This window comes from Talpa occidentalis, unplaced genomic scaffold (assembly GCF_014898055.3).
Source record: "Talpa occidentalis isolate TD23 unplaced genomic scaffold, MPIMG_talOcc4v2.1 talOcc4.12, whole genome shotgun sequence".
Taxonomy (NCBI): Eukaryota; Metazoa; Chordata; class Mammalia; order Eulipotyphla; family Talpidae; genus Talpa; species Talpa occidentalis.
In genome coordinates, this window is record NW_023601212.1 from 74,507,913 (window position 1) to 74,534,283 (window position 26,371).

Here is a 26,371-nt window from a genome sequence, read left to right on the forward strand (position 1 = left end):
ATTGCTTAGGACAAATTCCAGAATAGGAATTACTGAGTCAAATAAAAAGGACATGAAAAGGGAACTTTTAAAGTGACATTGCCAAATTAGTATCCAGACAGGGTGTGCCCAGGGCAGGTTCCCAGGGCTGGGGATGAGAAGTCTTGCCAACTTGCACACTCCGTCTTCTCAATAAAGATGAAATCTTCGTGGACTGGAGATGTGGGAAACGCTCTCCCATTATTGCTTTAATTTGCATTTATTTTCATACTCTCGAAGTTGAAATTTTTCCACATATTTGACATTTGTATCTTTGTGAATTATCTGTTCACATGTTTTAGCATTTATGTCCTTTAATGAATTCCTTTGTATTTGGAGAATATGATCTCTCTGCCATCTTCATGGCATGCAATTTGCCTAGCTCATTGTTAAATCATTTAGTTTCTGATGTTTTTAACATGCAGAGTGAGTTCCCAAGTCTGTGAATCTTTACTTTCCTGTTTTACTTCATTGATTTTAAGCTTAGAAAATTTTTCTTCCCCTCAGCTTGCCAATATGTTCTCCAATTGCTATCTTTAGTGTTTCAGAGTGAAATGTGAAGTCAGAAACAGAATTGATTTTTCTTTCCAAATTCTTTAACCTATCATCCCAACACCATTTGACAAAAAAACTTTTCTCTTCAATTATTTCTATTTGTTATGTCTCTTATAACTTATTTCTGAACACTCCTGTTTTATTTCTCTCCTATCTATTTTACATCAATAATTTTTTCAATTATTGTAGTTTTGTGATACAATGATTATTAGACATAGCATTACTATTCCCATTTATTTTTAAAGCTTTTCTGCCTGCTCGTTCTTCTCAATGACCTTATGAATCATTGGGAAAGCTTCAAAAAATTCCATAGGGATTTTTAATTGGAATTACATCACAATATAAATTAATTTGGAAAGAATTAACATCTTTATAATAATTTCTCCATTGAGAAGCCTGGTACTATTGGTCGTTTTCTTTAACGTCTTTTAAAATATCTCAAGTTTGTATAGATCTTTCCTATGAACCCTAAGTATCATTTTCAAATTTACTCCAGGTTACTTTGCCCCTTCTCTGCAACTGTGTATTAGGGATATTTTAGGTGATTTGTGTAATCATGACTGATTAATCATTGCCAGCTCTGTGGTTAAAATCATGGACCCTGGAAGCAGACTGTCCGCCTTCAGACCCCATCTTGCCCAGTCCGAGCCAGTGCAAATCTGGCATCGTCCGCTGCCCCCCTCCCAGCCCTGTTCCTGCTTGCTGATTTAGGACATGAAATAATGATTAGATCACCTGACACATGTATGGTGATGATTCAATGCACTGAGTGCACAGTGCCTGGCAGATGGAACATTAGATGCACGTTAACTCTGGTGAATATAGCGGTATTCCCATTTGTCCTTTTGTTCTGTCTCTGGACTTCCTGGCCTTCCAGGTGAAGTCTCAGGGATCTAGGCTTTCTGTTCATTGATCTCTCACCCACTGTTTTAACCTTTGACACCATTGTGGGTCTTGGTGCCCCCCTCAGCTCTCCACATTTACCACCCACTATTGAATTTGGAAAATGAGCCTTTTAGCTCCTGAGAAACTTTGGTGTCCTCTAATTCTATTCTCTGAAAGTTCATTGTCCTTTCTTGTTTATTTTCTTTTTCCTCTAAGTTCTGGTCAGTTTCTTCTTCTTCTCTTTTGCAGTTGGATGGGAAAAGCCCCCTCAAGGCTCATTGGGTTTCTCCCCTTTTGTTACTGCACCCCCTGAAGTCAGCTGTCTTTTAATTTTTTACCTGCCTCTTGGTTTTCTGTTCTCCTTCTCCACCAAGTCAGGGCCCAAGCTTGGACACTGGCAGATGGTAGAGGGAAGGCTTGTGTTTTTGTATTATGGCTGAGGAGGGACAAGGGTCCATACTCTCTTGAAGATGCCGAAGGAAACTTCTTCTGCAGGGAAATGGAAAGGGATCAAATGAGGACAGGAAGGAGGCTCCCTCACCCAAACAAGGAGGTCCTAGGCCATAGAGCAGATTTTTACCAGGTGTCTGGGATTCATGGGGTCAGATATCTTGACACCCCACCCCACCCTGCCCCACCTACACCAGTGAACAGGGGTTAAGATCCTTCCCCCAGGGGCTTCAGAGGTGAAGCAGGCCTCCTTTCTGATGGCCTGGGGCAGTGTGGACCCTCTGCCCTTTCTCTACCTCCCTCCTCCCTGCTCCCACTCTCCCTCCTCTCCTGCCCTGGAGCGTGGAGCTTTGCCCCTGCATCTGGGACTCGCCTGTAGGATGGGAGGGAGAAAGCATTAGGAACTCCTGCAACTGCTTGCTCAGAAGTCCCTTAAGTCTTCTTTTCTGTTAAATTTTCTAAATGGTTATTTCTGCCACACAAGGAAAGTATTGATTTTTTTTAAATGTTCATCTGGTACCGGAGCCGCTGTGACCAAATTCCCCAGAATCACAGTAGTGTCATTTGTTCTTTCCAGACCGACAGTCACACTGCCCCGGGTCGTGAAAATCGTGTCTTCTCCAAAGAAACTGAGGACCCAGTTTCTTTCTTCTATTTCAAGTCATAATATTGGTTCTTGAGAGCAATAGTGAATGACAGTGACACCCTGGGGGTCTTATTTATGATGAGGGATCCTCCTCCTGAGCTCACTCTTACTTTTTTAAGGGACTGTTGTTTGTTTCTCAGTTTAACTTTTAAACTGGGGATGTTGTAAACTATAACATCCCTGCAGGGGAGGAAGGAACAGATGTTATAAGATCAGGATCAAGAGCAGTTGGTTCAAATATTTGTTACAATGGTGTCAAGTGGTACAAATTACCTAAACCTGACCTCTTCTTTGCTTTAACAAGATGGGGACAACAGTCTCTACCCTTCAGTGTTAAAAGAAGTCAGTGAGACCCCTCAAGTAAAATTCCTTGGCCATGTGCCTGACCTATAGTTCATCCCAATAATGGCAACTATTATTCATTTTTGCCTGCTTGATCTGCAACTGACTGATAGTATATCAAAGTCCCACCTTTCTCAGTTCTTGAAAATGCCTCATTGTTTTACCTTTGAATATTCTCAGACACATTTTCTTCCTTATGAAATTTGAGTCACTAATTTCTGTCTTTTACCTCTGTCATCTTCTCTCTCATTTCCCTGTCTTTATTTAGAATAAGTTAAAGGCTCTGGGTAATTCATACCTTGTCTCTGTGACTGTTGTTATTTATTATTTCACTGCAAGTGTTCCCCTCCCCCATAATATGACACAATATTTTTCAAATAGCACTTATGTTTGCCTACATAAAATCAGTGTAGTAATGCACTATTTTAGCTAACATACATAGAAATATAATACCGAGATGTATAAAATTGAAAATTTATAATGTACAGATTTAAACTTTCCCTATACGTAATGGTCTCTTTTCTACCTCCCTCCCTGTTACTTATTTATTGTATTATGTATAGTTGTACTACTCTAATATCTCGGCTTTTATAACACATACCCAAGAAGTAGATATGGCAAAGGATGGACACAACAGATATGAATGGGACCTTAATATTTTTTTCTAGCACCGTAGTGAATACTCTTGAGCATCCCTTGCCTTTCTCCCAGCGTGGAGACCCTTGCTCTAGACAATGTCAAGCATCCCTGCTTTCTGCTTCTGTGGCATTTCCCCTGGTAGCAGCTGTGCTCTGTGATTCCTAGTTTGTCCATCTTCCCGGCTGAACTCTCATTTCCAAGAAGACGGTGCTGATGTGCTTCTGTTTCCCCCAGTGTCCCCAGGGCCTCACACAAAGGCTGCCACATAATAATGGGTTTGGGTAAATATTTGTGGACTTAAGTTACAAGTTGCAGTTCCCTGCCAGTGGCTCCCTAGTTGACCTTGACTTTGCTGGTGCAGTGTTAGTGTCCTGGCATTTTCCTCCTCATTCAAGTCACATCCCTCTCCATTTCACTCCTATTTCAGCCTCTTGTCTTCTCACCACACCCTCATATATCTGGCCAAACTTGTTTCTGGGGGGCTCTTTTTTTCCCCTAGCATGTTGGGAATACAAAGCAGGTGTTCCTTAAGCTTCCTTCTATCTCCTAGTGAGTGTTTTTCAGAAGTAATTGTTTCTTTGGGTATTCAGGATAATGTTCCTCTAGCTCTTTTGTGGTTATTTCTATTTTCCCTCTTTCAATTCGTAACACTCCCAGTGCAGACTCTCCATCAGTAACCTGTCTCTTTGTTACCCTTCAGTGCCCATTCTTCCCCCCTCCCCACCGTATATTCCCTTTCTTCCTATTTTGTACTGTTTTTATTGTTGTTTTACCTCTGTGGAAATTTCAGCTGGTTGGTCTTAACGAATGTCATCCAGTCCTGGCCCTCCCGCAGCTTCCTGCCCTAGTTCAAGTTCATTACTTTGACTTACATAGCAGCGGGAAGCAACAAGACGCAGTCCTTAGCAGGTTAGCTTCCTGCACTTCTTGCTAAGTAGATCATGATATTTGGAAGCCTGAGGAGGGAGGAGGAGGAGGCCTGCAATAGTGAATTCTGTTCTTTCCTTCCGCAGTTGCTTGTTTAAGATTCAAAGACAATTTAGCCTCATGAAGTTTTTCAGTCACTGTCTAGTGTATTCCTTGAAATGTAACCTGGGTGGTGTGTATGTGTAGGGGGGCAGGTAGGGGGTGGGTTGTTAGTGGGGGGGATATGAATCCAGAATGTTGGTTTGATGTCATCCTGCTGGGCCTGGGCAGGTCTCATTCCCCAAACCTGAAAGAGGCTTCAGATGCTTGGAGATTGTATATGAGAGACCTGGGACCTCTGAGAATTGGCCATATAAGGAGAAGTACCAAGGCCTGGCTTGCAGGTAGAGTGGTGATGGAATAGCCAATAGGTTTTGGGTGATGATCGCTGCATCAAGACTCCTGAGGGCACCTTTTCCAGTTCCCCACATTTGCAGGCAGGAAAGTACAGTCCACTCTCAAACTTTGAGAGGAGATATGAACCTAGGACTCACACTGGGGTCTCTAACAGAGGGCTTGGGGGTGCAATGTGGAAGTTAATATCTGGTGTTTTGACTCAAGTCCCTGGGCTGGCACCTGCTAGCTATCTGGCCTTAATCTAGGTATTTTCTATCTTTTCTTGCTAAAGCTTTCTCATGGGTGCAGTGCAGAATGGGAGAACCCAGTCATGTGGGGGTAGAATCAAACAAGAGGAAACATGTAAAGTGCTGTGTTCAATGTCTGGCATATATAGTGCATGTTGAATAAATATTTTCTATCACCTGTCATTGCTCTTTTATTTATTTATTTTTAAAGATTTATACAAGAGCTGGGGGACAGGCCAGAGGTGTGGGGGGGTGAGGGGATTCACCAGAGACAGAGTGGGGAAAAGAACAGGCAGATTGACCAAAGCAAACTGCTGAGGGGAGCAGCGGACGAGTCAGGTGAGGTCTGCTATGCCATGCGGGTTGCTCTTTGGCTGGCCGGGGATCGAACTCATGCTGCAGAGGCTGTAGACAGCTTCATAGTTTGCTTCTTAACCCCTTGTGCCACCAGGGAGACCCTCATTACTCTTTTAAATGATTGAGGCTACTAGCAGCCGACCAACTCCCAACAGCTTGGCCACAGAGAGCAATTCAGGGTTCAGTTCTCTCTCTGTACCAGGCCCCAGAGCACTCCCTGCAGAGAAGACTGGGATGAGTGCTCCTAGAACCTCTCCATGACCAGGCCTCCTGAGAGGCTGCAAAAGCACAGGCAGGCAACTGGGGCTAGAATCCTAGCCCTTCTTCCTGTGTGAGCTTCTGCAAGCTGCTGAGCTTTGCTGTGCCTCAACTTTCTTTCTTCTTTTTTTTAAAGATTTTTTTTATCCATACAAGAACTGGGGTATAGGCCAGATGCGCATGAGGGCAAGAGGATTCACCAGAGACAGAGTAGGGAACAGAACAGGCAGACTGACGAAATACACTGCTGAGGGGAGCAGCAGGTGAGACAGGAGAGGTCTGCTTGCCATGTGGGTTGCTCCGAGGCTGGTGGGGATCGAACCAGTACTGCAGAGGCCATGGACAGATCCACAGCGCTGTGCTCAACCACCTGCACCACCAAGGAGGCCCTCAACTATCTTATCAATCAAATGGGCTCTGGAAGCCTTCAGTGAACTAACATGTGGGGACTCCTGTGAACTTGCCCACCACTTTGTGAGTGATCAGTAAATGTCAGATTTTTTTTTAAAAGATTTGTTTATTCATGCATACAGGAACCAGGGTACAGGCCAGATGCGCAGGAGGGTGAGAGATTCATCAGAGACAGAGCGGGGAACAGAACAGGCAGACTGACAAAATACACTGCTGAGGGGAGCAGCGGGCGAGACGGAGAGGTCTGCCGCGCCATGTGGGATTTTCTCTGGGTGGGATTCTTGCCGGCCAGCCAGGATTGAACCAGTGCTGCAGAGGCTGTGGAGAGCTTCACAGTGCTGCACTTAACCACCTGTGCCGCCAGGGGAGGCCCAGTAAATGTCAGATATTACCAACATCATCACTGGGGGGGTGATGCTGTCTATTGAGAATGACATGCAGTCTGAGACTTTTTGGCCAGCCAGCCCCTCTATGAAGAAAGGGGGTGATTTGGGGTAAAGAGCAGAGTGTATGTATAAGCAGGTGTGCCTGTCTGAGACTTAGCACCTGTGGAGCTGATCTAGGAGAATGCTGGCGCGCTGGCCACTCTCCTCTTCCTCCAGGGTCCAGTGTTCCACTTTTGCAAATCCCAGGTGACTGTCTTTGGGCAAACATCTTGCCTTTAAGATAATTTTCTTGCTTTGTGTTTTTCTTAAAAGTGAAGTTCACATAATCTTAATGAGTCGTGGGGATGTAATATTCAGCATGGCGAGTATAGCTAATACTGTATTGCATATTTGAATGTGGCTAAGAGAATAGATCTTAAAAATTCTCATCACAAGAAAAACATCTGTAGCTATGTATGGTGAGGGATGTTAACTAGACATTGTGGTGATCATTTCATACTATATCCAAACAGCAGGTCATTATGTTGTACACTTGAAGCTAATATACTGTTTATCGCAATAAAAAAGTGAATTAATAATTCAGTAGGTACAAGAATGTATTACCAGTTGATGTCCATATCAGAGCTTCTCTCTCCTTGATTCTGCCAGCTTTGAGTAATGTTCTTTTTAGAAATACTTGCTCATTTGAAAGGAAAGATGGTAACTCATTTGCTGCTTGAATTAGCATTCTAATGAGGGCTACTAAGGGTAAAATTTTAGATCTCTTTGTCTTGTTGAATGGTGAGGGAGCAATCAGTTTCATCTCCATAGTCTACTGACTGTCCCACCTCATTTAAAGGCTAACCCTCTCACTGGTTTGCCACACCTCGCTTGTCCTCTAGGAAGTTGTATCTGTACTGGGAACTGTTCCGGGACCATCTTTCCTGAATTATGAGCATCCTGATGATGACATCTGCTCAGTTCTTTGAAATGGGGTTTGAATTAGGGCTCTTTGAAGGTGGTTAGACTCTGAGAGTGGACTGATGAACCAGCACTTTGGCAAGCTCCTGTGCAGACACTGGGATTGGCTTCACTGGTGAGGCCAACAGGTGATGAGCTCTTGGTAGAAATACCCTCTTCTGCAGTCCCAAGGCTGCAGAATTCCACACTGATGACTCATGGAGGCTTGGACAATTCCTGGAAGGTCTGCTTTTGTCTAAGTTGGCTCAAGTCCACAAATGATTATGTGGTATTGGATGTACTAATAATGGCCAGTTTCTTGTGGTATTTTTGGTATTTCAAGAATGTTACACAATGTTCAGTAATGATACCACTACTTCTTCATTGGTTGAGGCCATGCCAAGGACAAAAGTGTAGAGTTACCTATTGGGCAGTGGGTCAATTTCAGCTGCTTTTCAACTCATGATTATATCTCTTCTTTCTTCCAGGGGATGGCCAGGTGGATTTCGACGAATTCATGACAATTCTTGGTCCCAAACTGGTGTCTTCAGAAGGTCGAGATGGTTTTCTTGGAAACACAATAGACAGCATATTCTGGCAGGTAAGTAAGAATTTTTTAAGATTAAGTTTAACAGTCAACATGAGTCTATGACTAACTTTTCACTCTGAATTCTTGAGCTTCTGTTGAGCTCAAGAAGATCTCTTCTAGACTGTTGTCACATACAGTACTTGAATTGGCTGTCTAAGTTGAGGTCTTTACTAAGTCCTCTAAACAAAGACTGAAAAGTATGCTCATTTAAGATTTAGAAGAGAGAAATATCTCCTTCTTCTCCTTATATCAGAAACAGTTTTTACATTTTTGGAGAAATGAGTGTCTTCTACTTCTGATTCATGAAATTCTTTCTCCTCCGAGTCTTAGAAAGTCCACACTGGTATTGTTTGAGCCCATTTCTGTCCCTGGTTCCAGGAGATCCTGGTTGCCTCATGTGTTTGGATCTTGAGGTTGGAGCTGCAGATGTAGATTTGGGATTCATCAGAGCTGGTGGGTGAAATCATAGGCAAGGACAAGCTCATCAAGGCAAGCTGTGTATATGAAGACTGCAGAGAGATCCGGGACAGGGGAGCAAGGTGGGCTCTGACATCCACACTGCAGTGTACAGTGAAGGAACACTGTCTCCTAGATCCATGGTGATGGTCAGCCCAGGTTCTTTTCCTTGAGGAGGACTTCCATGTGCCCGCTCACCATGTGATGAGAGCAGTTCACATGTAACCTTTTATGAATGACTCCACACTCAGAAGGACAGACAGAGTCCTCTGGCAGAAATGAAAAATGAACGTCTTATTTAAGAAGATGGAAAAAAAATTATTTCCCATCTGGTTATCTTTCTGCCCTTCTAGATCCACAATGAATGTGCATCTGGGAGGTGCTTTTGCCTTTTGTTTCTGTCCTTCTCTGCTTACCCTTTTTTCCCCACTTTGAGTGCTTTGTACTCTGTCTCTGCCTTCAGGACACACTACAGCCTGGAGAACTGCAGGTCCTTTGAAGCTCAGTCCTCTTCTGACCACCCCCCCTCTCAGGGGAATGTGCTATAGGTATCTGATGAACACCTTAAGTAGAGGCCTCAGGTCTTCCAGGTTTTTCACAGTAGAACATTTATACAGCAAAAGAAACCCAGACCAAAAAAAAAAAAAACATTTTTTATACTGTATTGACTGTCTCTAGCATAATGCAGACATGCTATTATGCTCATGAAGCCTCTGTGTATGTGTCTTACCCAACATGCTCCTCCTTCCGAGGTTGATAAACATGATGGGGGAAAGAGAATAAAGGGAAAATTCCATTTTGAAATAGTTAAACGAATGCAAGCATCACAGATTTGTGGCTGTGTCTTCCCTCTCCTCCTGGTGCTTATCCAGCTCAAACTTTTATAATTAGCAGAGAAGAGAAACATTGATCATTCTTGGTAGTTAGCCTTCTCTGCTGAGCCCCAATCCCATCTTCCCATTCAGAGACAGCATGAAAATAAGATACTTAAAACATCCAGAGCAAAAAATGGTACTGAAAACATCCAGAGCACTCAATCCTTCCTGGAAAAAAGTTCATGTTCACCACACTTCAGTGGCTTTTCACGTTTAAAAGGATGCTGTGTGTGTGCATGTGTATATATGTGTATATATGTGTGCATGTGCATGTGTACATGTGTGTGTTTGCTATGTGTGTTAACTTTATGATGGTGGTTGAAGATGGTCTGGATGAGCAGCAGAAAGACAGGTTTCTGCCTCTGGTTAGCTGGCAAGGGATAATAATATAAGGAAGCACTGATATTCTTAGGAGGGTGCAGACTATCCATCTTCAGCATTCTGACAAGGCTTCGCACCAGGAACAAAGTCAGTTTCCCATGGAAACAGATGTATTGGTATACCTGGAAGGGCACATTAATGATATACTTGCTACATAATACATTACAAGAAAAGCTAGTGACATAAGACAGCAATACATATTTTATCTCACACATTTTCTGCAGATCAGGGATCTGAAAGCAGTGTGGCTGAGTGGTTTTGGCCAGGCTCTCCCATAAGGTTGCAGTCAAGGTGTTGGTTGGACTGTGAGCATCTGAAGGCTTGATGGGGGCTGAAGGACACGCTTCCAGGCAGTTCATTTACACAGCTGGTGAGGTGACGCTGGTGATGCTGTTATGGCAAGGGACTGCTGGCTGCTGCATCCTTCTACGTGCCCTCTCCATAGTGTTGCTTAGAGCATGCTCATACTGGAAGTGAGAGATCCAAGAGAGTCAAGGCAGAAGCTAGGATGTCTTTCATGACCTAGCCTTGGCAGTCAAATATCATCATCTCTGCACTATGCGTTGGGTACCCAGGTCACCCCTGTTCACAGTGGGAGAGGACTCCTCCAGGTGAGTACCCAGAGGCAGGGATCAGTGGGGGTCCTCCTGAAGATGGGCTGCCACACAGATGGAGATTCTGTAATTGGGCTTCAATTTTTGGTTGCCGCCAACGCTGCTGTCACAGCCTTTCATGTTCCCAGGCTTTGGTTTCTTCCTGCCTTCAGGGAAACCTGTGACTGTGGCTGTTCTCTATGCTCTGATAAGTGATCCTACCAGGCACTGGGCTTGTCTTGCGAATTATATCTGTTCTCCAGTGCTCTTCTGAGTGGCATTCCAGCCAAGATGCCAAGAGTAAAATAAAAGCAAATGGGATGCTGCAGAAACAGCTACCTGTCAGTTGGGGCTTGCTTCGATGATTATGATCCCCTGACTCTTTGCAGGAAATTGGTATCTTGAAGAGGGAATGTCATTGGCTATTAATGATATCTTCCTTCCTGAGGAGGGTTATCTGGGATCCCTGCCCCACAGTCTGTCTTCCCAAGTTCCTCAGCCTTCTGAGTCACAGATTTCTTGGTAGTCAGTTCAGAACATCTTTCTTATATAGCAGATGAAATTTGGGATTCTTACCCTTCACTCATCAAGTTACTCTGTGTTTGCTGTTACTGCAATGATATTTTTGGGAAGGAAATGTGAAACTGTGCTTGGAGTCAGCCTTAGGACTTGGTCTAAATTAATGGTGGAGAGAGGGGAGGGAGGGGCTGGAGGGAACTGGGCCCCAGGACTGGGGCATGGCTGTCATACCTGTGCTTCAGGTTGATTACAACTACCTAGCAGTGGGGTCCTCAAAGTCTCTGCTGCCCCATTATTCACTTGCACCCCACCCCATGAGTCCGTTGTATCAAGAATGACTCTTTAATACAGTAGACACTCCAAGTAGCAGAGGAGAGCACCCCACTACTGTAACCCAAGGTTGACCTGAGCTCCCACCGCTGCCCTCTACCTTGGCTTTCAGCATGGTGCTAACCTGTCCTGCAGTGAACTTGTGCATAGCACACTTGGCCAGATAATGACAAGGAACCAAGGATTCAGGTAGATCAAGCAGCTCTGCTCACTTCTATTAAATTCTTCTCCTTCTAAAGACAGAATCGAGTCCCACCCTTAGCTCAGAGAGCTAAACCCTATGTGTGTTTTAATATGGATGTCATAAAGCGCAGGCAGACATCTGAGCTACAATGAGTCTGGAAATCTACTGGGGACACTCTGTCTAGAACTGGGCTCCTTCGCTCACATGTCATCGTAGTCACCAACCTCATTTCTCAAGACTTCACTAATGTCAAATTTCTGTTTTATTTATTTACTTGCTTGTTTTTGAGGTAACATTGGTTTATAACCTTCACTTTTTTATTGTAAAGATAGCTGGCATTCAGTAGGCAAAGGCTCTTCACACATCAAAGCTGGTACTAACAGGATTGCTCTCCCCCCAATGTTTTGTCAACATGCCACTGTATCAGAGCTTTGGATCCAAAGCTGCTGATCCTCATTATTAATCATCTAATGGAACCTAAATAGCTTTCAGCAGCAATGCCCATCACCAGGCCTGTGAGATTGACAGCGAGCACTTGAATCCCCAAAGTGATTTTACTGCAGGTGCAATATGGAGTATAGAAAGCATAAGAGTCCACAGTGCATCTCCACGTGCTGTTTCTGAACCAGCAGCTGCAGCATCTGGGATTATTAGGCATGCAGATGCCTGGGCCCACCCCAGCAAACATTGAATCAAAGACACGTGGTGGGAGGTGGGTGGTTTGGGGAGGCAGACTCTGAGTTTCAGTGAGTCTTTGGGTGATGCTCCCTCAACTTTGCAAGTCACTGAGCCCCAAAGAATTTAGTGACCTGGCATGCTGGGCAGGCATCTGATCAGGCTGAGGGGTATGACTCAGTGCTTAGTAATTTTGGCTTTGCTTTTATTTATCCACATTCATAAGTGTAATTGGTCTTTAGTCTACAGAAAAAAATTAACTTTTTAAAAGGTAGAGAAATTACATGTTCATGTGTAATTGATTTGTTGTGTGAGGTTCAGGGACCCTATTACAATCTGAGTGTTTGGAGGCTTCCCCCTACCCGCAACTAGCTCTCCAAAAGTTTCGGGGGTGGTCTGAGAATTCAACTCACTTCTGATGCTAACTACACAGAGACAGCAACAGATTTCACAGGTTAATTAAGGGCTCTGTCTCCCAAGCTGCTGTCCACAAGTCCAAACTGTCACCTTTACTTCTGACCAACCAGCTATAAATCGAAGGCGGGTTAATGGAACCCCCTCCTCCTCTAGCATAAAATTTGCTAGAATTTGCTAGAATGACTCATGGAACTCAGGTAGCCTGTTCACTCACTAGATTACTGGTTTATTACAAAGGTCACTAAGGACTGAATCGACATCCAGATGAATAGGAACATAGGAGTTTACCAACGAGGTGACATGTGGAACTGGACTAGTGCCCCAACATGGAGGCTTCATTAGGCATGATTGAAGGAATCTAAGACCACTGGCAATTTAAAGCTACCCCTCTCTCCTCTGCCATTAAGTTCCAACCCACTAATCATGTAGTTGTTTCTCTGGCAATCAACCCCCATCAGGTCACCTCATTCCCATAACAATAGACATCTTTATCACTCTCAGACTTAGGAAATTCCAAGTCTTATGGGAGCTGTGAGCCAGAAGCTATGGATGAAGAGCCAATACAGTTGAGAAATATGCTTTGGCCATCTGAATGACCAACTATATTTTTTTCTTGTAAATCACAATATCACATTTATAATCTAGGAAATTATTTTCTAAACATTAAAGCAGTGGAGGAATTATAAATAAAGAGCAAAGTAATAAAAGATTTTAAAAAGCTAACAGGCAAAGGGCCTCCCCGGTGGCGCAGCGGTTGAGCGCTGGGTTGCGAAGCTGCCCGCAGCCTCTGCAGTGCCGGTTCGATCCCCGGCTGCTCCCCGGCCACCGGAGGAGGGTCCCACATGGCACACAGACCTCTCCTGCCGCCCGCTGCTCCCCTGAGCAGTGTACTTCGGTCCTTCTGCCTGCTCTGCTCCCCGCTCTGGCTCTGGTGAATTCTCTCACCCTCCTGCGCTTCTGACTGTACCCAGTGCTTGTATAAATAAATAAATAAATAAATAAATAAATAAATAAATAAATAAATAAATAAAAAGATCTTCATAAAAAAAAAAAAAAGCTAACAGGCAAAAAATGGCAATTGAGAGACAAGTGTATGTAAAGAGCATTTCTAGCACACTATGAAAATCTCTTAGTATGACAATAAAAATTAAAAGTTTAATCTCACTAGAAAGCTAAGAAATATAAATTGAAACAGTGATTGGATGACAGTGTTTTCTATCAGATTGGAAAAGAATAAAGCATAAGACTTAGTGGGGTCAGGAGTTAGATAAAATTGACAAACTCACTATTGGTGAAAATGTTACGTTGTACAACTTTTCTGAAGATTGTCAGTGATACTTAACCATAACTTTTCAAATATTTAAACCCTATAGTAAAAGAATAATTCTGTGTCTAGGATTCTGTCATATGAAATTAGTTAGAAGTATAGAAAAATACAGTTACAAAGATAGGATATTGTACCATTATTTAACATAATATTTCCACTCTACTGTCTGTATAGAGATTAAATTTACAATAGAATTACCTTGCTGTTCTACATCTATTATATATCCATTTATATTCATAGACAGAAGAAAACTGGAGAAAATGTAATAATTCTGACAACACTAATTATTATGGATTGGAATAAAGATGAATGTAATTTTTTCATCCTTTGCCTTTTCTGAAAGTTCTACAATTAGGTCATGTGATCTATTCTGTATTATTCAATGAAGTTAACAAAGTCTCAAATTAACAAAATCACATTGTAAAGAATGAAAAGAAATATAAGGTGACGTCCCCTGAACAAAGGAATTTCTATCTGCACGGATCTTGGGGTCCCACAGGGGGGCACAATTGTTTTTTATGGTGAAAAAAGTGATGGAAATTTCTAATATATTTGTCTATTGTTATGATAATGCACAAAGTTGTTATGAAAGTAAAACATTTAATGAAAATTGCTGCCCCAGCTGCCTCTGAATGGCAGTCCCCTCCCAAAGCTTTCTGTGACCTTCTGCTTCAGAAGCCACAGGAGACCCCAGGCTGCTGCAGCACCCTGCCCCCCAAATAGTCACTTTAGTATGCTGAAAATTCACTTTAGGAAAATGAGTAAATTTTATAATAAAAATAAATTGAAAGAAATTTAGAAAGTGCCTTTGAAATTAATTCATGACTGGTCTTAAGTCTGTGGTTGGGATGGCTGACAAGAAGGCAGCCAGGGAGAGGAAAGTCACTGGTCACAAAGCAAAGTCCTGGTACCTGTGGCTTCATTCTTATATCCAATAGAATCTTCCCAAGTTCTATGTAAAATTACGTTCTTTATTCTATCTTCTTATCCTTAAGGATCTAAAACACAGGGTTTTTATGTAATGGACACTGTAAACTCATAAAATGTAGAATTTCAAGGTTATATAAATGAACAGGGCAAGAGAAAAAGGAAAATGATTGGACTGATTCTATTGTTATAGGACAGGGAGAGGGGCAGCCCAAACCCCGCAAACCTGCCTATTCTAAATGGGTTCTGCCATTCGCCGCATCAACACAAAACATATGACACTTTAATGGGAAGGATCTTTAATAAAAACTAGGAAACAATACAGGAAAGGCAAAGAGTCTAGTTTTTAAATGAAGCACCCAAAGTTACCCATCCCCTCGTGGGTAAAAGTCCATCCATATGGGATCAGCCCAGAACAAGGCCCCAAAGCCTGCCACAAGTCTAAAGCATCTTCCAGTGGGGACCCACAGAAAAGGGTCACAAACAACCAGACAAGCCCGGAAGGAAAAGAACAAAATTAACATCAAGATAAAGGCTGTCATTGTCACCTCCCCATGGGTCTCACCCACATCTGTGTCACCCCGTCCACTACAAAAAGACAAGCGCAGTTTTTTTTTACGTGTCTTTAGGCTCCATGCGCCTCCTCCAGGTCTCCTGGCTCCATCCTGCTTCCTTCCTTCCTCAGTCTCTTCTGCAGCTTCTCCTCTCCCTGCTCAGCTCCACCCTCTCTTGGGTGGGGCAGGGAAACTCCCCCTTTCTTGGGGACCACACTGTAACACTATCAGGGGTAAAGTCTTGCACTGAGGTTCAGAGGGAGCAGAGGAAGACATGCTCCACCACTCCCCACTGCTCTCCGCCGTTCCTGTCCTGTGCTGCTGTCCTTATATGCTCAGTCTCTCAGCTCAGGTGTGCCCATTACGCATGCCCTCACCATTCTCCAGGTGATACCATCAGGCATGCATGTAAGACCACAGGTGTCGATCATATATGCTAATGGTGGGAGGGCAAAAAAATCCTGTTAACTTCCATTTACCCTACAGTATCTTTTTTTTTATTATTTTATTTTATTTTTTTTATGTATTTATACAAGCCTGGGTACAGTCAGAAGCGCGGGAGGGTGAGAGAATTCACCAGAACCAGAGCGGGGAGCAGAGCAGGCAGAAGGACCGAAGTACACTGCTCAGGGGAGCAGCGGGCGGCAGGAGAGGTCTGCGCGCCATGCAGGACCCTCCTCTGGTGGCCGGGGAGCAGCCGGGGATTGAACCGGTGCTGCAGAGGCTGTGGGCAGCTTCGCAACCCAGCACTCAACCACTGCGCCACCGGGGAGGCCCTGCCCTATAGTATCTTTATTAAAAATCTGTTGAATCTAATAATATGATCATATAATTATTCTTTGTTTGACTTACTGATATATTTCCTAATATTAAACAATTTTTACATTTTTGGGATTATCATTAGTTTTTATGGTGAGTCATTTTCTTACTGTAATTGGAATTTGTAATGTAATCTTCAGATTTCATTTGCCATTAATTTTGATTTATTACATATTCAGAAATAAAAGCAGCTTACAGTTTACAAAGCTGTAAGCACCATCATTTGGTAATGAAATGTTTTTATTCTAATAGGGGAAAATTAATTTATCCACTTCCTGTCTTTTTTTGTGATCTATAATAAATTCAGGACAGTATGGAATTTATTTATGGCTTTGAATGTGATCCAGCTAGTTTGAGAAAACTGCTTTGATCTAGTGGCTGAGGTAATTATTTGATAAATTTTAATTTTCCTTTAATCTATTCTGCAAATTTATATTTAAGAAATCTCTGATATCTTGAGAGTAATTTATTAGCCTTTTCTTATATATACATAATATTATTTAAAATTTATTTGAAGGTGTTATCCTTTACCATTGTTATAGCCTCTCTTAATTGCAATTTTTCTTTCTCTTATTCCTTGCTAATTTCATAAACCAGAAAATTGTGCATTTTTTGAATATTTGAGAAACTTTACTCTTCTATTCAATAGGCAATTTACCCCCTGTTTCCTGTTGTGGTATTTTGGGCTGTTGCCTTCATTTCCTTTCTCCTGCTTTCACTGGTTATTATTATTTATAAAACTGTATTAATGAAAGAATTTAACATGAACTTTACTCTTAGTAGAGCTCTACTACCATGCAATGTTATCATTTATACATATGATCTACAATTAAGATTATAGCAGTTTTGTGGGAAAATATTTCCGAATACTTTGTTTAAACATTTATTATTAATTTCTCATTTTATGGCATTATAGTCATAGTCACTTATATATTATTTTCTTCCTGCTATTCATTGTGTTCATTTGTTGTATCTCATAATAGGTTCAATTTCTGTAAATTCAATGTGGTGACTGAATAGACTGCTTTTCCAGTTTGTAGGAAATAGAACTATTGATATATGTCCCTTGTGCCCTTTTTCCACTAATAATTACACTAAAATCTTTAATACCCTGGTTTATTTTGTGTATACTCAATCTGTCTCAGATTGGCAGTTTAAGTTCTATCTGAATTCTGTTTCATTGTGTGTGTATGTGATATTGTCATTCATTCTTTTATTGATTCACTCAACAAGTGCTTTATTGAAAGCCTCTTGGAGAACCAGCAAGGGGTGAGTAAGGGTGAGGTGTCTTGTTCTCATACAATTATTAATCTAGTGTAATTATTAATTACAATTAATAATTGTAATATTACAATTATTAATAATCATACAATTATTAATCTAATTAATCTAGAGTGGAGAGACAGACATTAAATAAACAGTTGATAATAAGATAATCTCAGATAATATTAACTTCTAGAAAGTACACAAACCAGAATAATACAATAGAGAGAGTGAGGGAGCACATGAGTTTAAACAGTGGACTTAGCTCCAAATCATGAGTAAGCTCTAACTGTCAAGCTCCAGGGAAAGTGCTTACCAGGGCAAGGCAATAGCAAGTTCCAAGGCCCTAGAGTGGAACAAAGTTGCCTAGAATTTTGTGGGCAAGGGAAGACTGGTAGGAGAATTAGTTGAAGATATCAGCCAGGGCCAACTCTTGCGGGATGACGTAGAACTTCTCTCTGTTAGGTTATGGGTCTAGCACATTGCTTTTGAGATTAATCTAACAGCAATGCAAATGGAATAGAATCTTATTTCACTCTCATTTAAAACTATGTTGCCTTGTCCTGTGAACTTCTTGGGTCTGATACGGGCTCCACAGACTCCCTCTGACTCACTGCTCTGAAATCCTAGGACGTTTCCTCTTGACATCTGCTCTCCAGGCATCAGGAAGGAAGTCCTGGGAGGGAAAGCAGAGCTCAGATCCTTGCAGAAGATGCACACATCTCTTTTAATTAAGTCCCATTGGCCAAAAGTTGGTTACACTTCTTCACCAGCAGCAAGGCAAGTCAGGAAATGTAGTCTTTATCCTAGACAGCCATATTTCCAGATATTAAAATTGAGAGTTTTCTTACTATTAAGAATGAATTGGCTTATTTCACTGAGCATAATTCCTTCTAGCTCCATCCATGTTGCTGCAAATGGCATGATTTATTTTTTTTGATTGCTGAATAATATTCCATTGTGTACATATACCACATCTTCTTGATCTAGTCATCTATTTTGGGGCATTTAGGTTGTTTCCAGGTTTTACCTATTGTAAATAGTGCTGCAATAAATCACTTATAGCAGGAATATAGGGGAACCAAATAAGACATCAGTGTAAAAAATAATAACAGTACAAAACACAACAAAGCAAAAACCGACATTATAAATCAGAGACATCCTGCAGGGGATGAGGAGGGAGAGGGATCAGAGGGAGGGAGGCGCACAGGTGACTGAGATTATGTGCACAGGTGCATTTGTGAAGGAAATTCTATGGGGACTACACCTGAGGGGGCGGGGGGAAGCAAATATTGTTTAAAAATGAACACTGATATAAAAAATAAAAAAAAAAACTGCAAAAAAAAAAAAGAGAGAATGAATTGGCACTGAGTTCCCTCAGACAGTGTTCCCAGAACACTGTCTCTGGTCCCATCAAGGCAAGGCATTTGGATGTGGTTTCATGGACTCTTTGGAATGTTTCAAATAATGTAGTGCCATGAGTTGATTTGCATGTATGCTTTGATTTACCCTGCACTACATCAACACTGCTGTGTTGAAGAAGGTGTGTGAGGAAGGGCAAGAACGGAAATGAGGACTAAGGAAGTTATTTTGGAAGTCAAAGAGATGTGATGAGGGTTTTCACTAAGGTGGAAACACAGAAGTTAGATGGGAGCAGGTAGAGGCTTTTTTTTTTTTTTGAGTAAAAAAAGATTGAAATTGTGGTATTTTCACTAAGTATCCATTATTATCATTATACCCAAAAATAACCTTCTTGGCCCATCCACTATTTTTGTCCTGAGTGTTCTTTTCTGATATTATTACTAACCCTCATCTCATTTTCTTTTTATTGCTTTTACTGGATAAATCCTTATCTCTCCTTTCCTTTTTAAAATACCTACCTTTTTAGGTGTTCCTCTCTTTATAAGAATGTAGTGTCAGATTTATTTTTATAAGCCAGTCTGGAGAATTTGTCTTTTAATGGAGTGATTTAATACATTGGCAAATCTTTTATAACTGATGTTTGTTCACAGTTCAGTAGTTTTATATTATTCTTTTTGATATCAAGCTATGTCCTTTGTGTTCTACCTTTGGCTATGTTGTCTTGTGTGCTTCATCTTCTAAATTAAATATAGTGGTAACTCTTCTTGTTATAATCCTCTTACTGATATTTAACTTTATGAAAATGAATTTAAAATGATACTTGTCTGAATATTAAAGTCAAAGGAATGAATAAGTTCTTTTCTTAGAGCAAACTTTGGCATTTTTTTTTTTTACTTATTCCTACTGGCACTTCCCAATTTACCTTAATATATTCTAGCAATATATAGTCTGTTTAAAATTACTTTTTATTGAAATGGTTGTAGATTCATGTGTGGTTTTAGAAATAATTCCAAGATATACATGTATATTCTACCAAATTTCCTCCAATGATAACCTCTTGCCAAGCCATGATATAAATATCATAAATAGAATTTTGACATTGATACAATTCACCAATATTCTTCAGATTCCCCAGTTTTACTTCTGCTTACATATGTGTATGTACACATTTACTGCTATGCAATTTTATCATACGTTAGTTTGTGTATTTACCATGGTAATCAAGATAGTTCATACTTTCTTTCCATCTTATTAAGTGAATTTTACTGATCTGTCCTTAAGTTCACCCATTATAACCTCTGTTCTCTCTACTCTTCTTTTCTACAGCTTTTTAAATTTGATTTTTTCTTCTTTTATTTCCTTCCTTATTTTTATTTGTTTCAAGAGAACTTGTGATTCACTGTTGAAGGATTTTTATGATGCCTGCTTTAAAATCCTTGTCAGATAATCCCAATATCTGATTGATCTTGGTGTTAGTGTCCCTAGGTGTCTGTTCTCATTCAGGGTGTGATTTTCTTGGTTCTCGATTTGATATGTGGTTTTCTATTATACCCTGGACATGTTACCTAATAAATTAGTAGACTCTGGATTCTATTTAAATCTTTCATTTTAGTAGGCAGTCACCCTGTTTAGGTTTTAGAGACAGTCGGGTGGCTTCCTTATGAGCCATGGTTTCAGCAAGCTTCATTTCAGAGCCCTTGTGGTGATCTTTTGGTGTGTTTGTTTTATCTGGATCTATAGGGTCCATTGCTTCCCTCTGATGCTGCTGGACAGGTGGAAAGGATTTCCTCAGGCAAAGGTGACAGGTGTTTTTCCTTGAGGGCTGAGAACCTCAGGCAGGAAAGAAAAGTCTCAGAGCCAGGTGTGTTTTGTGGTGGGCATCACTCCTGCCTCTGGGGCACCGAGAGTTGCTTCCTAGGCCAGGTGCTGTGATAAGATCCATTGTGCTAGGTTGGGGTGGGGGTGGTCTTAGCTGAGGCTTTTTGGAGTGGGCCATTTGTTTGGGTCCTTCTTGCTGGGGTCAGCCTCAGTAGCCTATAAAATCCAACATTTTCATGGCATTTTGCATAGTACTACTTTTCCCACTGCCTCCTAGAGGGAAAACTAAATTGCTTTGGTTGAATAATAGTAGAAACACTTCATGCGCCAAAGAATTCATCTCTTGGAGATACATTAGTGAAAATATTGATCTAGCCTTCATATGTGAAACTTGCTGAATTTTGTTTAGTCTGTTGTTTCTCAAATCATGCAACGGTGATGGTGGAATCTCGTTTTGAACTTTTCCTATTAATACGTACACCCTCAGTATTTTCAGTTCTAAGGAAAAGAAAACTTGACTATGACATCAGTAGTGAAGACACTGATCTGACTTAAGAAGTCTGGAATGGCCATCAGGACTGGAGCAGAGGTCCAGGGCTGTCATCTTGGTCTCTGATCAGCAGTCTTGAATTCCACCATCCAACAGCCTCATGGAAGTGCTTCCTTGCCCAGGTTGCCTTCTGGCTGTGAGGTGGCTGCTACACTTTGGACACTAGGACTGTGTTTGGAATAGGGTGGACAGGGCAGCCAAAAGTCTTTCCTCTAATAATTCTCTTTCTTATTAGAAAATGGAAAACTTTCTTGGAGATTCCTATCAGCATTTCTCTTTAAATGACTTTGGCCAAAATAGAATCACATGCCTGTTCCCTGGCTGCAGGGAAGATTAGAAGATTGGTACCTGGCAAAGAGGAAGGCAGCAGATAGTGACTAGCTTAGATCTGTTATGATCCGCCCTTGGGGCTGGACTCACTGTTCTCCTAAATCAAATCAGCTCTTTGAGAAAGGGAGATGAGAGGTAAGTCGCTGTTGAGTATACCCCAAATGGTACCTGCCATAACCTTCTAAATAAAATGGCAGGCAGAATACATCTTTGGAAATACTTTAGGTACCTGTCCTTTGTTTTCTTAGACTTTCTAGAAAACAAGTCGGAGGATGATTCAATTATATTATAGAGGACTTGTTTTGTTTTGCCCAATACTCGTAATTTTTTCTTTAAAATCATAGCTTGGGCAGGATGGGCCTTTTTTATTGCTTTGGATCTTAGAGAGCTCTTCTGTATATCAGCTCAGGACTTTCTTTCTCTCAGAACAGTTTCCATTATTCTCATTTTAGTTATTGCTTCTGCTCTTACTGCTTTGCTTTTCTCGTGTAGTCCTCAAGTTGAACTTCTGTTTTCTTCCTTCTTATTTGACAGCTTCTCTCCCTGTGTTTTGTTCCTCTTCCATTCACATTCTATGAAATTCTGACATTGGAACTCTGCATATTAATTCTGATTTCCAGAGTGTATGGCCGGCCGTGTATGACCTTCAAGACAATTCTAACGTTTACTTCTCTCTTACTTAAATCCTTTTCTGTTCCCCCCACCCCATAACATCCTGTTTCTGTTCCATAGTGACCAAGTCCTTGTGGGTGCTTTGGGGACTCTAAGATTTTTAAAGCATCATCATTTTTGTGAACAGTGAAGTTTTTGGAGTAATTTTTTTCCTCTAATCAGCATAATGTTTATTTCCCTTTGTCCTTCATTATCTTTCCAAAACTACTCTGTTAGCATTTTTCCCCCCTAATCCACATTGCCCCAGTCCTGGGATTTGTCACAGAGCTCCAAGGCTATTTAGCCTGGTTTCCTGACTTCTTTGGGTCTGTGTTTTTCCTCTTGTGGTTCAGAGCATCGAGTTGGTGGTTTCTTTCTACATCCTTCCAGGAACATGGCCATTAGTGGAAATTCCTCCCAGATTTTGGCCTGTGGTCTTCTCTTATCTTCTTCGGTTCACAGTTGGTACTGAAGATCTTGCCTTTTCATTTATTTCTGTGTGTATTCTCTGGGGAAATTAACCAGGAGATAGAGTTTGGCTCCAGGCCAGCATTCATAGCCAGTTGGTGGATCGTTGGGCACTTCCCAGGGTGGCAGAGTGGAGTCGCAGGAGCAAGCGCAGGGCTGGGGGCATGGAGTTTCACCAGTAGCTTGGCTTCTCACTTGCTATAGGACTGTGAGCCCATGACTATGTTCCTCACAACCCCTGCTTCCTCAGCCATCACAGAAATAGCTACATGACAAGGTTGCTGTGAGATGAAATGGGGTACCACACTGAGGGACTCAGCACACGGTCACTCTCATGGTGTGCCCAGTCTCCCCCTCGCATTCCCTGTGCCCTAAATGGAGATGGCGAGCTTCCATTCAGACCTCTCATTGGCCAGCTCTGCTCTCATGGCCTGGATCAGAGGCCTGTACCTGGACCTTTCCTCAGAGCTTGGGTCTGTTCTGTATTTAAAGGTAGGTTTTGCAAGGGTTATAGGCTCGGGTGCTGAATTTGGCTTTCAGACATACCCCGCTTGTACCTTTTCTCTCCCTGGCATGACATTTCCAATGATCCTTTTTGAGAGGCAACCAAGTGTAATGTTAGGAGCATCAGTTGCTTGTAAAGTCCAGATCTGCCTCTTTGAGCGGTGGGACCACAGTTAGACTTCTCCTTCTCTCTGCTTCATCTTCCCATCTTTCAGTTGGGGGTTAATGATTGGCCTGCCTCGTGGGGTTGATTGAGCTGTGTGAAGCTTAGAAAGGTTCAGAACACTTCCTAACACTTGGTCAGCATGGTCTCCCGGGTGATGAAGATGATGACAATGAAGATGATGGTGAGGACAACAATGGTTATCATCATCACTGGACCCTCCCACTGTTGACTGTCATGTCTTGGCACCAAGTTCTGCCGGCCAGATGCAGCTTCCACTCCTGCAGCTGAGCTACCACCCTCCACCCCACCCCATACTTGTATGCCTGTGCCCGTTGGGCCCAGGGAGCCAGGTCAACCTGCCTTCCCATCTGTCTCGCCCTGCGGCTGTCACCTTCTTCTCTCCCAGCTATATTCACCCAACACTGTGAAAGATAAAGGCTGGAGACTGCAGAGTGTCCTTAGAGGCAGGGAAAGAGAGACAAGCTCGCCATCCAGAAAGATTTAGGCATTTATCTGCCTGAAGGCAAGAAACTGAACCAGATGATCCTTCAAGGTCAGGCCTCTGCTTTTAAAGCTTTCAAAGATTCCACTTCTCCCGCAGGACAGAGTCCCAGATTCCAAAACCCTTTGCCATCTGCTCTGCTTACCTCCTCAGCCGGGTGCCCCCAGCAACGCCCTCAAGAGCTTACCCTACAAACCTCTAAAATGGCTCACAGTGCACACCAGACCGCATCTCCCCACTGCCTCCTTTTCCCACCCATCTTCCTAGACCCAGGGAAACCCTGGTGCCCCCACCCTGTGGCTGGCTTGCTGTCTCTTAGCAGTGCTCACTGAACGACAGACTGCCCCTCTGCCCCAGGTGCTGCTCCTGTCCTCCCCTCCTGCCTTGGCTTATGTAATAGCATATGGGCCGGCAGCCTAGGCCCAGTGGTTTCTGATGCTAACAGGATGCTGACTAAGTACAACTCGTGGCATCATCAAAGCGCGACTTTATTTTTGTCCTGTTGTCCCTCTAAAACATGTCCACTCACTGTCACGTCATTCTGCCCCTAGATGAAAACTCTGAGACTTTTTTTCTGCAAGACTCAAAAGAATTAAATATTTTACTAATTCAGAAAAGTACAGAGCGAATGTGACAGTGTTATGTAACAAATCAGCCCTGTTGAACAAATGGTATCAGGAGGCAATCATTGCTTCAGAATTTCTCAAGAAATCAAATATTATAGCCTTGTCTCAAGTGCCTTCTTTCTCCCACTGTGCTAATGTTGGTTTTCATCTTTTCTATTCACATTTTTATAATTTTGCTATATATGTATGTTCTGCAAACACTCATTTGCTTTACCACTTTACATAAAAGGTGTCTGCTGCCCATGATGCCACCCTGGGCTCAAGAACCTGTCTCCACTCAGCCGGCTTCCCACATGTGGACTCATCTCAAAATTTCATCTCGATGGTGTAATACTGCAGCTAGTTGGTTTTTCATTTTTAAGCAAGATCCTATTTATGATTTACCCATGTTGATATATGTGCAATTAGTTTAAATGTTGCAAAATATTCCATTGTGCTGTCAGTGATAGATTCTATCACGCCCAGTGGGTGCTTTAGATTGTTTCCAGGTTTTGGTGATTACAAGTAGCGCCACTATTAAAACCTTCTTAAGTCCCTGTGCACACACCTCTTCAGGATTGAGACCTGAAAGTGGAATTGCTTTGCGAGTATGTGTGCACACCTTTTCGGCACTGTTAAAATTTGCTAGTTGTTTTCTAAAGATCTTGTTCAAATTTACAGTCCCCTTATTCCTTTGTGAGAACGCCCACCTACCTGCACCCTTTGCCAAAATGTAGAGTGTGTGATTGTATTTCATCATTGTGACAGTTTCTTCTGTTTCAATTCTGCAAAGACCAACCACTTCTCCCTATGTGTGGATCACTGGGTTTTCTCTTTTACAATCTGCCTGTTCAAATATTCTTTGCCAAATTTTCAGTTTGGTGGTATGTCTTTTCTTATTGATTTGCTTGAATCACTGTTCTGTTCCTACCTCTCCATTACTCAGTGCTCCTGGTTAATAGCAAAGGTAGAATCATTAAAGTCTAGATGGTTACAAACTCAAACTAAATCACCATGTCCTCAGGAGATAGAGAACTTCTCTCTTTCTCCAATAGAAACATCTAGATGAGATGAGTAGAATACTCGAGGTATTGTGACTGTAACTACAGGATTTGCAACTCCATGCTTTTGTTCATACACTGTCTCCAGCAACATCGCTGCCTGCTGGAACTTGTCAGCACTACCAGATGCTCTCCTGACTTCTTGGGGGCAAGTTAACCATTTTATGTGGAACCCAGTTGTTCCCTTTTGTAACACCATTCTTGCTGAGTTTCATGTGTGTCTGTTTTGTTCTGCTATTGTGATTCTTGGGGAAGACTCACTAACTCTTCAATTATTGTTTCATGGGATGAGTGGATCCTGATGCCCGGGCAACACACCCTGATTTACACACCTACAGCCTTGATCAAGCATTCACCTTGAGTAGGGTCCTGGTGTCTTCTCAACCTCCTCATTTCTGGGGTCAAACTTCTGCCTGTCCTGTCTTGTTTTCTCTTGCTCCCTCCAAGATCTAACTCTCTCTACAAGGCTGAGATGTCCTGTTCTGTTTCACCTGAATCTACTACCTTCACTAGCTAGAGAGCCAGGATGCTTTACTCACCCTCCTTGCAAGAGCTAATTTCTTTGATGAATGGCTCACACTGCATAATTTATGGAAATTTGGCAGGGGAGGGGGAAAGATTAGCTAGAGCTCCATTTGTTTAAATAAACTTTCCAACTATTGTCTTTGGTTTGGTTGATTATCTCCTCTACATTTTTTTTTTTTTTTGGTGGGACCCTCACCTGCTGCCAGGGAACGAACCAGTGCTGCAGAGGGCAGCCTCGCAGCCCAGCGCTCAACCGCTGTGCCACCAGGGGAGGCCCCTCTCCTCTACATTTCATACTATAATTTATGAATAGCTTTTCTTTGACTTAATTCCATTCTATTTATGTCCAGTGTTTCTGGGTATTTTTTCTTGATTTGTCTTTGTAAGCAGCATGTAGTTTTTTTTAAAACTCCAATCAGATAGTCTTTGTATTTAAATAGATATGTTTAATTCACTTTGTGTGTGTGCATGCATACCTGCGTGT

General features: G+C 42.0%; 1 protein-coding gene across 4 annotated transcripts in view; it reads left to right on the top strand.

Moving 5' to 3' along the window:
- The window catches only part of CALN1 (calneuron 1), a 394,265-nt gene that overhangs the window by 250,124 nt on the left and 117,770 nt on the right, over positions 1-26,371 (top strand). For all 4 annotated transcript variants that reach the window (XM_054693580.1, XM_054693582.1, XM_037506791.2 and 1 more), the window contains exon 4: positions 7,925-8,037. In XM_054693580.1, coding sequence (XP_054549555.1) covers positions 7,925-8,037 — 113 coding nt within the window. The remainder of the gene's footprint in view (positions 1-7,924; positions 8,038-26,371) is intronic.